The sequence below is a fragment of the Peromyscus leucopus genome, chromosome 9 (assembly GCF_004664715.2).
Source record: "Peromyscus leucopus breed LL Stock chromosome 9, UCI_PerLeu_2.1, whole genome shotgun sequence".
Taxonomy (NCBI): domain Eukaryota; kingdom Metazoa; phylum Chordata; class Mammalia; order Rodentia; family Cricetidae; genus Peromyscus; species Peromyscus leucopus.
In genome coordinates this window covers 3,013,296-3,027,924 of record NC_051070.1, presented here as the reverse complement: position 1 = coordinate 3,027,924, position 14,629 = coordinate 3,013,296, and the positions used below count along the sequence as shown (strand labels likewise).

The window sequence follows — 14,629 nt, the reverse complement described above, 5'->3', positions numbered from 1 at the left end:
CCATGGTCATATGGATGCAGTCTGGAGACCTCACACTTTGAGAAGCACGTGTAAGCTGTGGTCCTGTTGCCTGACAGATATCCATATGTAAAGATTATCATTTCTCTGGCCCTGAGAACCAGGAAGACCAGCTAGCTATCCCGAGCAGAAACCAAAGGCAGAAGCTGGGCAGGTACTGGTCCACGGCTGCTCCTGCCTCAGTCTCTCCATTCACAACTCTTCCCCCCAGGAGTCCCACCATGTACTGTCAGTCTGTGTAACTCCCAGATCCACCCCCACAATAAGCCAAACCCGAGTTCTGTGGGAGGAACTCTTTTCTTGACCTAGATCATATGGCTCCCGGCAAACCAGCCCCCACTCACCTCCCTGACAGGCACATCCCTTCCTGTTCCTGTCAGCTGAGCTGGGGGCCCTTTCCACTTGCCCAGCTCAGCCGTGACCCCAGGCACCACACCAGATGGTCTTGTGTTTTGCCCACTTCAGAGTCTGTTTGATGATATTTTAGTCCTTGATCTGAGGAAGGAAATCACACCACCCTGATCTCCTTGGACTCCAGTTTTCAATTCTTCTTGCTGTAGAAGCTGGAGCCAGAGCTTCTACACCATAACCAAACTGGGTTTTTCCCAGTTAAGAGATCTTCGATGGAAGGGCTACTTCAAAGTGCCATGTGCAGAAAGAGAGCCAAGGGGTCAGGCCTGAGATTGAACCTCAGTTCTGCCAGCTGGCATCTGGGGTCCTGGGCAAGCCTGGATAACTGGACAGTTGAAATGAAGATAAAGAATGCCACCTGCTTCGTAAGGCTACTATAAGAGCCCATGAGGGGCCAGCAAGATGGATGGCTCAGACAGAAAGGGCGCTGACACCAAGGCTGAAGACTTGGGTTCAAGTCACAGAATCTACACGTTAGGAGAACAGACTCGTTCAAAGTTTCCTTTGACTGATACAAACATGCACACAGACAGTGTAAAAAAAAAAGTTTATGTGAAGGTTTCTCTCCCAGCTTACTGCATTAGTAAATTGGAGACACTACCATCTATTGTGGAATATTATTTTAAGGTGTGTTACATTTGTTTATGCTGCAGGACATTTGTTTAATGATGTAAAGATGTGTTGCATTCTTTTATGTTGCATTTGTTTAACTCTGTGAAGCTCTGTTACTGAGCCTGTCTAAAACATCTGATGGTCTAATAAAGAGCTGAACAGCCCATAGCAAAGCAGGCAGGGCTGGCAGGCAGAGAGAAGAAATAGAGAAGTCTGGGAGGAGGGAGAAGAAGGAGGAGAAGGAGCAAGAGAACAAGGAGATGAGGACGCTAGGGCCAGCCACCCAGCCACCCAGCCAGTCATGGAATAAGTATGAAAGTAAGATATACAGACGTAAGAAAAGGAAAAAGCCCAGAGGCAAAAGGTAGATGGGATAATTTAAAGTTAAGGAAAGTTGGCAAGAAACAAGCCAAGCTAAGGCTGGGCATTTATAATTAAGGATAAGCCTCCATGTGTATTTATTTGGGAGCTAGGTGGCAGGCCCCCACCAAAGAGCAAAAACCAACAACAACCATCCTAGAATCTTCAGTCTTGAATGGTACTGTCCTGAATGACAATTCAGTGTTCACTAAAAAAGGTCTCCAAAGAGTCGATTGTCTCAATCTTCAAGCAGAGTTCAGATCCTGACCTGAAACTTGATCTATGTGGTGGTTAATCTTAACTTCCATCTTGGTTAGATCTACGTCACTGTGGCAACAGATCCCTGGGTATGCTAAGAGGGTATTTCCAGAGAGGTTGAACTGAGGAGGAGGGAAGACCTGTCCTGAGTGTGAACCGTACCCTTGGGCTGGTCCTGCATTGAACCAGGGGAAGCTGAGCTGAGCACCGGATGTCATCTCTCTCTACTTTCTGTCTGTGGAGGTCACGTGACTATGCTTTTGCCGCAGGGATGGACTTTCCTGGCTGTGATGGTCTGTACACTCAGATAGCCCGAATAAACCCTCCCTTCCTCAGATTTCCTTTTTCGTGTATTTTGTCACAGCAGTGAGAAAAGTAACTACCCCGCACCCCCACTCCCCATCCCCCACCCCCACTCCACATTCCCTGGCTGAGCATTTTCCTTCTGTCCATTCCTAGGACCTGACAACTTCCGCTGTGCTTGGCCTATGAGGAGCCCTGGGTCAATGAGAGGGAGGGGCGTTTTCCTGGAGCCACCCCTATGGGATCACTCCAGCTTAGCTGTAGGCTTGGGCGACAGCCACTGCTTCTCAGAGGTCAGCCCTCTCCACCCTCCGTCACTCTCTCTTTGGTGTCTTTTCCCCCTCACACTTGATGTTTGAGCATTCCCGGGGGACCTGCTCCATGGTTTCTCATCATCCACGCTTGCCTAGTCTTGGGGTACATAACCTCCTATGCCACCCTCTTCTTGATAGAACATGGTAATACAGTGCACCAGCTACAGACACTCCCTTCAGCCACTGTTCATTCCCACACAAGGAAGAGTCTTAGTGCCCAGGGAACAGGGCGGAGGAGGTAAACCAGGCTGTGGGTGTTCTTCAGTGCCCTGATTTATTGCAGGGTGGCTTGTGCTCTTGAAGGTACAGCAGTGCCCCCAATGCTCCATCTTCTTAAACCTCACAGAATACGACCTCCCCATGGCGCTCTAAGGACAGAGCAGGGAGTGAGATGGAACGAGGCCCGGAGTCCACAGAGCCAGGGCGAGTTTCACCACATTGGTGCCTTTCTCGTGCCCCTAGCGCTCTGGCTCACAAGGGAGGACCCTGTATCTCCACAGCGCAACTCTCTATTTCTGTTAAACACCACCTAGCACTGATTTATATGCAATGCATAGACGGTTATGGGAAATGTTCAGCAGGCTGAGACCTTAGCTGACCCATCATCACACCTAGAATTCCATCATGGAAAAGGAAATGTCCAACCTCACTCAAACAGAAGCCTGAGAGGCAGGGCCCAGCCATCCTACGGGAAGCATTTTGTGTTTTGAAAGGTGTGCATTCCTGAGAACTGCCTTTATTATTCCCGGGCAGAGGTCGCTCAGCGCTTTTAATAGAAATCAGAGCTATCTGCTGGCCACACACCAAAGTCAACGTTTCTTATCCGAATGTACCTTTGTGAACAGGACAGCTATCATAGAAAGGTCAAGTGCAGAACTAGGGACCAAAAGTTCAGACTTGATCTGAACTCAGACGCAGGTATTTTTAGAAGTGATACGAAATAGTTTTCTCTCCATCTGATTTCAACTTCAACATGACTTGATTACTTCAGTCCATCGGTGTGGTGGTTATCCTGGTCACTACACTCAGTCAGCATGTTGGAGTGACTCCATGTTTCCAGAACAGCTCCTAGATCACTTAGAGATGTAAGTATGATCAGGGCCACATCTAGACTCCAAATACCCTTATCTAGAAAGCTCAGTGGTGCCAATATGTCTAATCACTGACTAAACATTGGCTTTTGTTGTTATTATGCCTAATAGATTTTTACTTTCTATTGTCTAAAAAATTTAGACAAAATTTAATAACTGTCAGGATATATTCTGCATTTCTCTTGTTACTAACTTTGGAATGCAGTGGAGGGACAGAGAAAGCAGGAAAAATGAGACTCTGTGAGACCACCACTTAAAAACATTTCTCTGTTAACAAGAGCATTTCCTGTGATTTATGCAGAGCACATTTTAAACAATGTAGGTTAGAGTCTCTAAGCAGTGTTCTGTTACCTAGAAATCAATACAGTGAGAGATGCTTAATGGGGTGTGTTCTGAGAAATGTATTTCATCTTTGATAGCAAAGATCACGATGATATTTTCATCATTGCTCAAACATTATGGAGTGTATTTTACAAAAACCTGGATGGTACAACCTATCACAGGTCTATAGCATGTTGTAACCTTCTGGGCATATGCCATCCATGGTCAGAACATCATATGGCACTCAGCTGAGATCACTCAGCGACCCTCGGGCCACAGAGTGCACTTCCAGAAGTTGGATTTGGGATCTTGGAAGAACAAAGCATTTGCTGAGGTCTGAGAAAGGAACCCCTACTTTCAGATGGAGAAAAACTATTTCCTAACATTTCTAAAAATATCAGCACCCTACCCTCTGGGCATCTTTTCTTCCACGGAAAAGGGGACTTGCTGATATCCTTACAGATCTTGAAATATGAACTTTATCTTGAGTTATTCAATGGGTGCCTTTAACCACCATACAAAGAAGCAATGGCATGATGATGACATCGGGGATTGTCCTTTCTATACCATTCACTGCCAAAGCAAGTGAAGCCAGGGATGGTGGTGGGGAGGCAGAGGCAGGCAGATATCTGAGTTCAAGGCCAGCCTGGGCTACATAGTGAGTTCTAGGACAGCCAGTGTTATGTAGAGAGATCCTTTCTTAAACAAAAATAAACATTCCAAGAACAAAGAAGGCTACCTAAATGCTAAAAGGATCAGCTCAGTGCTAGGGACCTTACCAAAGACCAGATTGTCCATGGTTGATCTGAGTCATGGCAGAAGGCTTGTAGTCCTCTTGGGACACAGGGGAGGAGAGGCCTGTGATGAGTCCAGACCCCATGCACCTCCTGAGTCTCAACACATGTGATGGGTATCCGTATAGCTTTTCAGGAGATGGGCATGGAACAGAGAGCCACTTAACGGCTGCCTAGCCTCAGTTCCTCAGCAGTGGGCACCACACAACTCACAGTGCCAGCAGCAGCTCCTGACATGTCTGTGTTGCAGGCCAGATGCCAGGGCACTCTTCCTGGATGACCTACTTGTGTTGTTCTCATCCGTCAGTCAGGCCATGCTCTGTCTCATGTGTGCTCTCAACTGGCATCCACTGCTTAGGTTCGGGGCACAGCTCCCGGACAGCATAAGCATTTTGTAGGATTATAATCCAAGGTATCACATGATGCTGGTGGTTCAAAACCAGCCCAGATCATTGCTTCACAGTCCCGGAAGCTAGAGGTCTGAGATCAAAGTGTTGTCAGAGTTTTTGTATTCTGTGCTGGAGAGTGAGAATGTTCTGGACCTCTCTGGGGGGGGGGGTTATAGAAGCATTGTCTTCATGCCCACACAGCCTCCTTCTCGTGTATGTGTCTATGCCAACATTTGCCCCTCTAATAAGGTATTAGTTATTCTGAACTTGTAGCCCACCCCACTCCATGGTCTCTTCTTCACTGGTCACATTTGCAACTGTCCTGGTCTCAGAGAGGTCAAATTCTGGGTACTGGGGGCCTGGGCTTCTCTACATATGAACTTTGGGGATACCTATCCCAGCCCATAACGGTCAAAGGCTGCTTGCTATGTACCACTTGTTACTTTACGTTGCAACATCCCTCATCCTTTAAAAAGGTTTCTAAAGGGCCAGGAAGATGGCTTAGTCAGTAGTTTCTTATATTTATAAGGACCTAAGTTCAGATTCTCAAGATTCACAGAAAAAGCCAGGCATGGCAAACAGCACGTAAATCCCAGCACTACAGAGGCAGAGACAGGAGGACCTCCAAAGCCCACTGGCCAGCCAGCCTGATAAACAGGTAAGAAACAGAGAGTCTGAAAAAATAAGGTGGAGAGAGATTAAGGAAGACAGTTGGCATTGTTAGGCATGGTAGCATATGCCTTTAATCCCAGCACTCTGTGAGTTTGAGGCCAGCCTGGTCTACAGAGTGAGTTCCAGGATAGGCAAGGCTACACAGGAATACCTTGTCTCAAAAAAACCAACCTAAAAACTAAAAGCAAAAAAGTCCTTGACATCAACTTCTGGCCTCTACAGATGTGTGTGCCTACATGCACACAATCTTGTCTTATAACCAGACATGATTCTCTGAGCACATCTTCTGTTGTGACTCAGCAGACAGGGTATTGTGGGCCACAGGATCCAGCTATCCTTGGACAAGATCAGAGATCATTCAGTCCCAGATTGCTTCATGGCACGAAAAGGCCAGCAGACCAGAGTTGCTATGTAACAAAACAAGAGACCCAGGAAGTAGTCCTAAATTCTGCCCAGATATAGACAGGGACCAGGTGCTCAGTAAGACTGTTTCCCTAGGCATCACAATGGTAAACTACGGTGGTTTGAATAAGGATGGCCCCCATAGGCTCATATAGTTGAATGCTTGGTCCACTGTTAGTGGAACTGTTTGGGAAGGATTAGGAGGTGTGGCCTTGATGGAGGATGCGTCACTAGGGGTGGGCTTTGAGGTTTTTTGTTTTGTTTTTTTGAGACAGGGTTTCTCACTATAGTTGTGGTTCCTGTCCTGGAGCTCTCTCTGTAGCCTAGGCTGGCCTCCAACTCACAGAGATCCACCTGGCTCTGCCTCCCGAGTGCTGGGATTAAAGGCGTGTGCCACCGCTGTCAGCTTTGAGGTTTTAAAAGCTCAAACCATCCCAATTAGGTTCACCCACCCCACCCCACTTGCTTCCCCTCTTTCTCCTTTCCTCCCAACCTCCCTCCCTCCCCTCATCCCTCACACTTATGGATCAGGACATAAACTCTCTCACCTACCACTCCAGACCCATGCCTACCTGCCTGTGGCCAATGTCCCCTCCTCAATGGTCATGGACTCTAACCCTCTGGAACTGTGAGTTCCAGTAAATGCTGTCTTTTATAAGTTGCCTTGGTCATGGTGTTTTGTAACAGCAATAGAAAGTAACTGACATAACCCTTGCTCCCCAAGCTGGTTTCTTTATCTACACTTGGATATTTTACTGCGTGCAGGACACCCTTGGGTCAGGACTCAGCCTAAGGCTTAGACTAAGCATTTGGTCCACACAGAAGAGATAGCTGTATTCCTTGATTAAAGAGGAGAGACCTCTGGAGGGAGACAGAAGCAAGAGGAAGGTGGCTGCAGAGGCAACACATGCCCTCCAGCTCAACTTGGAGATCCCCAATGGGGACAGAAACCTGCCTACTGGCAGCAGGAATGTGTGTGGGCACGCTGTATCGATACACAAAATATATTTTCACAGGGGAAAACAACATCTATAGATTGTTAAATTAAAAGGAATTAGCCTTTGGTCTTTTGAGGAGTTTGTTTCAAAGACAACTGAGACGACAACTTTCCTACACAACACTTTCTTTTCTTAAGGTGATGAATCAGGACTAGAAAATTAAAACCTGCTTCACTATGGCAAAATTAATCTGAAAGGCTCGAGACAGAACGAAAATGCTTTCCTTGTTGACATTTAGATTGCACACACCTCATTGCTAATGTGGAAAGATAAGAAAATTCTAGAAGTTGGTAAAGTGTGTGCATTTTAAATTTTGTTACCTATTATTTAATAATGCTCCATGTAAGTGTTAAGTAACTTTCCCCCCAGTCTTACGATCTGGGGATGAACAAGCAGAAGAAATGGCTGCTTTGAAAATAAAAAGTGTATCAATGACTGAACATTATGCACAGACTGCCTGGAGACTTGACTCCCGCTCCATCCTCCCCCTAACACAGACTTGCAGAGCAATGTCCCGAGTTTTAGAATAATGAGGTAAGTTGCCTGTGCTTACTTTGACAGTTTAAGTGATTGTGATTTCACCTGATACATTTCTGCCTGAGTTTTGAGACAGGTTCTCACTCTGTAGCCCTGGATGTCTTAGAACTCACTATGTAGATTAGGCTGGCCTTGAACTCACAGAGATCTGCACACCTTTACTTCCTGAGTGTTGGGATTAAAGATGTGCATCACCACGCCCCGCATAGATTTTGCCTGATGTTACCTATATCATGGGGGTAATTTTTCTCATACCCTTTCCATTACTAAATGGGTTGTTTAGGATTGACTGGGACTGTGACACAAAAGTCCATCTATGTGGCTGGGGAGTCACTGGCTACCCAAGGTGACACCTGGGATGCTGCTGCTGACCCCAAAACAGTCATCTTTATGTGCTATATATAATACAACTTAATACGGTATGTATGCAATATAACACATTTTCTTGGTATTATGTGTGGGTTACACAGTGCTTTCCAGAATCTCACAATATGACCTTTTTGCAAATAAGCTTGCTACAAAGATAATTCATCTAGGTGAGGTTGAGTGGGAGAAGGGTGGGCTGTTAATCCAGTGTGGGGATGTCCTTACAAGGGAAGAGATGGAGAAAGACCCACAGAAGGAAGATGGCCATGTGGCAGTGGAAATAGACTGAAGCAATGTCCCCAAGCCAGTGGCTTCAGGGTCGCCAGAAGCCAAGAGAAAGGCCTGGATCAGAGCTGCCCCCCGCCCCCAGCTTTCAGATAGAGCATCACTTCCTAACACCTTGACTTGGAACTCCCAGCTCCCATATCTATGAGAAAACACACTCACGTTTTAGAACACTGTGCCGCTTTAGTTATGGGAGCCACAGGAAAGGATCGCACCATGTGAGTTCATGTGTTTGGCTTGAACAGAGGGGATTCTTTTCCTCAAGAATGTCTCAGATTTACAAGTGAACCGCTGATGAGTTCCAACAGAGCTTGTTACAAAAGCTTGTCACTGTGGGCAGACTGTGGGCATTTTAAATGGTTTGGTTTGAGACCCGTGGGATGGGCTTTCCTACCTTTGTAGCCTTTCCAGTCTTGAGTCTGATTCTTGAACCAAAACCTCCTAGGGAGGCGCATGCTCATTAGCACCTCCACCCACATACTATCCAGTAGGTGGAAATCTCCTGCAAGCTGGTGGGGGAGCTGCAGGCAGGCTTCAGTGGAAACACCTGGAAAACCTCCCGCCTCTGAAGTCTGGGGAAGATCCTGTTCCTCCTCCCCCAGACAGTGTACTTTTTCTTCTGTTTTAAAAAAGGTGTGTGTGTGTGTGTGTGTGTGTGTGTGTGTGTGTGTGTGAGAGAGAGAGAGAGAGAGAGAGAGAGAGAGAGAGAGAGAGAGAGAGAGAGAGAGAGAGAGAGAGAGCGCATACGTATGCCATGTGAGTGCAGTGGCCACAGATTCCAGAAGATGGTGATAGCACCCCTGGAGCTGGAATTCAGGTGGTATTTTATGTGGGTGCTGGGAACCAAACTTGGGTCCTCTGGAAGAGCAGAAAGTGCTCCTCACTGCTGAGGCACCTTTCCAGTTCCGTCAACAGCGTTAGCTGAGTGCTGAGACATGCTTCACCTCTGTCCTGCCAGCCGGGAGCAGCTGTGCTTGTAAACCAAGGGACAAGGTTACAAAACAGACTCTCCGGTTCCTTGTGTTGCAACTGTGTCAGCATTACAGGGTTCTCTGAGTCAGTCGTCACTGGCTCCTGATAACATTGCCCTTACTCCTCTCTGTCACCAGGGCGGGACTGCAGATGTCCCTCAGGACTCACCCTTGTTTTTGTTTCTTTATCGGCTCACCTGAGAAACCTACCCACTTTCCCTCCGGCCAGGGATAGAATCCACTTGCCACTGTGTCATGGAGCTCTGGACCCCGAGTGGGAACACAACAGAGTTGAGAAGTCCCAGTCGCTAAGCATGATTCCATGGTATGTGGCCACTCTGTCCCAAGCGGTTCTCCTTGGAGAACAGAATGGGAACGTGCCCTTCGGCTAGTGAAGTTTCCTGGAGCTGGAGTGGCTAAATGTATAAGCCCTAGATCTGTTCTCTGTTCTTCATGAGATGCCTCAGTAATTTCAAGGGCAGAAGGAAAGTTAAAAATCAGAAAACCTGAGAAAATGAGATGGTGATATTTTCCCCCGACCCAGGCGGCTCCTGGAAGTGTGAAGGGCAAAGCCAAGATTTAGCAGGAAGATGGCCACGCCTCCATCTTATAACTCCATCATCAGCTGCTTTCTGTGCTCTCCTTTATCTCAGTAGCAATCCAGAGGACAGAAATGTTTCTATTGGTTCCTGCCCCAAGGATATGATTTGCTTCCAGGAGGGACTGGTCTATGGCCTTCCATGGGAAGTAAACATCTGCATAAATCAGGGACTTAGGCCTACGCTGTGTGCCAGCCACAGTGGACCATCACTGCATCTTGATTCCCCTGTCTCCACAGTCATTTTCCAAACTGCCCCAAATCTACCCATCACAGTGGACATGTACTCACATGTACCCGGGGCACAGGCCACACTAATTATTACCACAATCTAATGTCTAGAACACAATAGCAACATTTAAACACGGGTAAGGGTCAAGGCGAAGAGAGCTCGGCCAGTCATTGTAAACCATCATTCTCAGAGTGGGGTCCCAGGACCAGCAACAGGGCATCCTCAGAGCCTGTGTACCGGCCCATCCTTAGCTCCCATCCCAGTTCCGTGGAGCCAGGGACCTAGAGGTGGTGCTCATCCAGGTGAGTTTCTGTGTGATAAAGTTAGAAAGCCTCCCAGGGATGGAGCATGGCAGGTAGAGTGTCTGCACAGCATGGACAAGATTTGATCTTGCCACCACATAAAATGTAATCCCAACACTTGGGAAGTGGAGGCAAGAGGATTAGAAGGTCAAGATCATTTTCAGATACAAAGCATTTGAATTGAGACCTCATCTCAAAAAAAAAAAAAGGTAAAAATAAAATTAGAAATGTTAGTGAGACCGCAGCTTAGCTGCTAGTCAGGTCTCCACCCATGTATAGAAGAAGCCTCAGCTGCGAGCTGATCACTCCTAGCTTGGAGCAGAATGCCGGCTTCCCTGCACTTCGGCCCTGCACACTGGAGAGAATGAGGAAGGACTTTTAAATGGCCAGGTGGGAGGTTAGGCAAGGCTGGTTCATCCCCTCACACCCAAGCAAGAGGCTGGCTTGGGAAGACTCCAAGACGTACAAACAAGGCTGAGATCTGAGGAAGGCATGTGGTAGAGCACGCTGCACTGAGGAAGCAGACTTCTCAAGTAACCCAGAAGCTTCCTTCTCAGAGCTTGACTATTGTACCTCATTGTCAGAGCCAGACTTAAGTACGTGAGTGAACTGGCGTGTCAAATGAGTTCCACAGCAGCATCAAATCCAGCATGACCTTTTGTAGAGTTTTAGATAAGAGTGGTGACAGGAAAGACACCAAGTCTTAGAAATCCTGAAAGCATGTCTCCTCGGCCTCCCAGCGGTGACCTGGCTGCTCTCTCCTGAGGCTTCTCCCCAGTCTGTGAGTGTTTCTGGTGTTCAGTCAGCCCGGAGAGACCAGCGGTGTGGACAGCGCCTCTCTTCCAGCATGCCCTCCTTCAGTCAGCTGTCAGCAGACACGGACTCAGTACTACACCAGCTCAGGAGCTAAGACCGATGCCATTTTAAACGATGGAGAAAAGTGAAGGCTGTTTTGTGAGCACATGGGAAATTATACAAATGCAAGGTCTGTTGGCTCACACTTGTAATCCCAGCACTTGGGAGGTTGAAGCAGGAGGATTGTTATGAGTTTGAGGCTAGTCTGGGCTGCATAGTTGAGGTCCAGGCCAGTCTGAGCTATAGAATGAGACTCTTGTCTCAAAAAACACAAGAGTGGATGAGATGTGTGTATGCACGCGTACACAGTAAATAAAAAAATTCAATAAAAAATTAAAAGGAGTATTTTTTTAAAAAGACAACTAAAAGTGAAAAGAAAACCATACAAAACCTGACCGTCAATGCTTGTACCTGGTTTTATTGGGATAGCTCCACCCACATGTTTACAGTGTCTGCGGCTGTTTCTACACTCCAAGGACAGAGCCCAGGCGTCACTACCACTGGTCCCGCTCAGAAAAGACTGCTGATCTCCGCTTAAAAACAAGTCTGAGGTTTAAGATTTCCATCAGACACGGTCAGGCTCAGCCATGAATGCCCACATCCCAGGCAGCTGCCTTGCCGGTGAGTGCTACAGACTCACAGGTCCCTCCTCCCCAGTCATTGGATGAGTGCTACAGACTCACAGGTCCCTCCTCCCCAGTCATTGGATTCCCAGGGGGAGGGAGGGTCCCTGGTGTGAAGACCACAGTGAAGCAGTGGGCAGCTGGAGCACCGCTTCCTCCAAGAACCCGTTTCTGCTCTTTTGTTCACTCACCAAGTATTTCTAGGGTCATGGTCCATCACACAGCACCTGAAACAACTTTGACACAATCTAACTGCCGACAACTGTTTTCAAGAGAGCAAGTCACTGCACCCCCCCCCCACAACACTTTTTAATTATCTTTTCCATTTCCTTGCTCTTGACATTGGGAAGCTGAGATGTCTACAAACCAAACCCTGGTTTGAATGTAGACCACTGGTTGCTCTTCTCATGCCAGGCAACCCCTGCGGCAAAACTCCAGTTGAGGAAGTTTACAAATAAGGAAACACCCATTCCTTTGGGGCCCTATGCTTTTAAAGTCAGTTCTATACTCTTTTCTTCCAGGTTTCTGAGAACTGTCCTCACCAGAGCCATCTGTTAGAAGCGCAAACCACATGTCACACAATGCGAATCCCGTGACAAGCCAGGCCCCTGATATCAGAGTCGGACACGGGCAGCTCAGGCCGCCCCATGAAATGTTACAAGCGCGGCCGTGGGAGTGGGGTCCGGAGCTCCTCTTAGAAGCTGGATGCGGTCCGTAGTCTGACGCCCTCCATCCTAAAGGACCCGAGAACTCTTTCCCCCACAGCAGTTTGCTACAGCTAACGTCCAGTGTGTGACCACTCCCTCGCTGCTGTCTCCAAAACTCCTGGTGCGGTCCGGTAGGAAGTGAGGCGCGAGGGGAGCGAAGTAAAATGAGCACGATGCCGAGCAGGCTACGCTGGCTCTCCGCTGCCCGTGCCCGCGCGCAGCCTGCAAAGCAGGGGCTGGCCATCAGAGCCGGGCTTTGGGGGAGTCAGCTTGTTATCCCAGCCTTAAGGGAACCGGTGGCCTCAGGTCTGTGGTCCTCAGTCACTTCCAGAGCCGGCTTACTTTGAGGCAGAGCAGGCCTATTACGGACTGCTCAAGAACGGGCTACTGGATTCGTGCGTCTTTTAAATCTGAGGAACGCGGTAGAACCTGAAGAAGGCCAGGACTGACTTACCCTGGGGCCAGCGATTCCCTTGAGAACTCCAGGGTCACTCTCTCAGCTAGAGGCAAGGGCAGAGCAACGGCACCCCCACCGGGCTCCTCCAGGCCCCCAGCACCGCCCCTTTCTGCCATCACCCGCAGGACTCAGTCCAACTCCAAGGCCACAGCCACTTGGCACCGAGAGAATGAAAACCCGAGTCTCTAAGAGGCAGGCGGGTGGCGGGTACTGCCATCTCTTCCCCCAGCCTTGGCGTCTGACCGCCTAGGAGGGAACTTCAAAACCCTGTGCCTAGGTTTCCAGCCAGGCTGCTCCCTGTTGCCAGCGAGGAGTCATTGCCCGCCCGGTGGCACCTGCTCCGCAATCTCGCCCTGCGGCGTCCCGCGACAGAAGTGTCCCTGCTCCCGGAGACCCCGCCCCAGCTGCCCATGCTCAGCGGCGTCCCGCGACAGAAGTGTCCCTGCTCCCGGAGACCCCGCCCCAGCTGCCCATGCTCACGTACCCATGGTGGCGGCTCCAAGGCTCCGGGCTGGTGACTGGCGAGCAGGAGTTGAGCCTCCCTGACTTTGTTTCCAGGCCCTGCCCAGCTGGCTACCTGTGGGGCTGTAGGAGTGTGAGGCGGGGCCGCCCGGGGCTCCACCCTTGAAGGAGTCGAGGTTAACATCACATAAACCCTGGCTGCTGCGGGATACCTGTCCCTGATGCTGCTCCCAAAACCCTAAGGGACAGGATAGGTGCAAATGTCCCAAGTGACAGGGGCAGCTGGAGAGATCTGGAACCAAGGACTCCCTTTGTGAGTGGTCACCTGGAGGCTTGTTAAAATGTATGTCGCCAGGCACCACCTTGAGATTTTGCTGAGTCAAGAGAGCCAAACTGGGGCCGAGAACCTGCTTGTTTGACAGTCTAAAGGGCTTGCGCTGGTCCTGGGACCCCACTTTGCAAACAGCTCAGAGAACCGCTCTACCTTTGTGTATGTCTGTGTCCTCAAACTTGCTCCGCAGCAGAAGAGACCTGGAGCCCTGCTCCCCCACCCTCCCCACCCCAGCTCTGGGATTACAGAGTGGGACACTCGGCATGTCCATCTTTCTGCTCAGCCTTGAGGAGGTTTGGGCTTTGGAAGCCTACAGAGGAGCATTACGATGGAAATGAAAGTGAGTTTCAATTGTTTGCTGATTACTTATTCATTTATCTATTGAGGAGGGACTCCCCACCCAGCCCCAGCTCATCTATAGCTGTGTACAGGTGAGAGTTACCCCCCTCACACCCCACAGCTGTCCTAAATCGGCAGTGAGAGATGCATAACGTAGGCTGATCATCTTAACTGTTAAGAAGACATTGTGTACATTCGCCAACTTCATCCATCTACAGAACTTCATCTTTCAAGCTAAGCTGTGTCCCATTAAACATCTGTCTGCATTTGCTCCCCAGTCCCTGGCAGTCTCAACTTCCTCTCTGAGTTAGACCCCTGCAGGTGCCTTGTGTGAGTGGACTGTGCAGATTCACTCTTAGTGGCTTCTCAAGGCTCAGCCATATTCCTGCATGGGTCAGAACTCCCTTTCTTTAAGGGCGATGGGCTTCTATAGCACCATTATGCTTCACTTTGTTTATCCGATCACCGATCACCATCCTTATCATCTGCCCTTGAGAACTCCCAGCCGGCCTGCTGGGAGGCGGTGGTGTGTGGGTGGAGCCGAGGAAGCCCTTCTTCACAGGCAGTTGCACCTGTCCTTCCCTTCCTTCCGTGGGCACAGGAGGAAGAAACTTCTTCCAC

The 14,629-nt window shown here is 49.0% G+C and overlaps 1 protein-coding gene across 1 annotated transcript in view; it reads right to left on the bottom strand.

Moving 5' to 3' along the window:
- Positions 1–13,454, bottom strand: part of Slc15a1 (solute carrier family 15 member 1) — a 44,637-nt gene extending 31,183 nt beyond the window's left edge. Inside the window, exon 1 of the mRNA XM_037208316.1 lies at positions 13,361–13,454. Coding sequence (XP_037064211.1) covers positions 13,361–13,364 — 4 coding nt within the window. The 5' untranslated portion in view covers positions 13,365–13,454. The remainder of the gene's footprint in view (positions 1–13,360) is intronic.
- Positions 13,455–14,629: the final 1,175 nt, after the last annotated feature.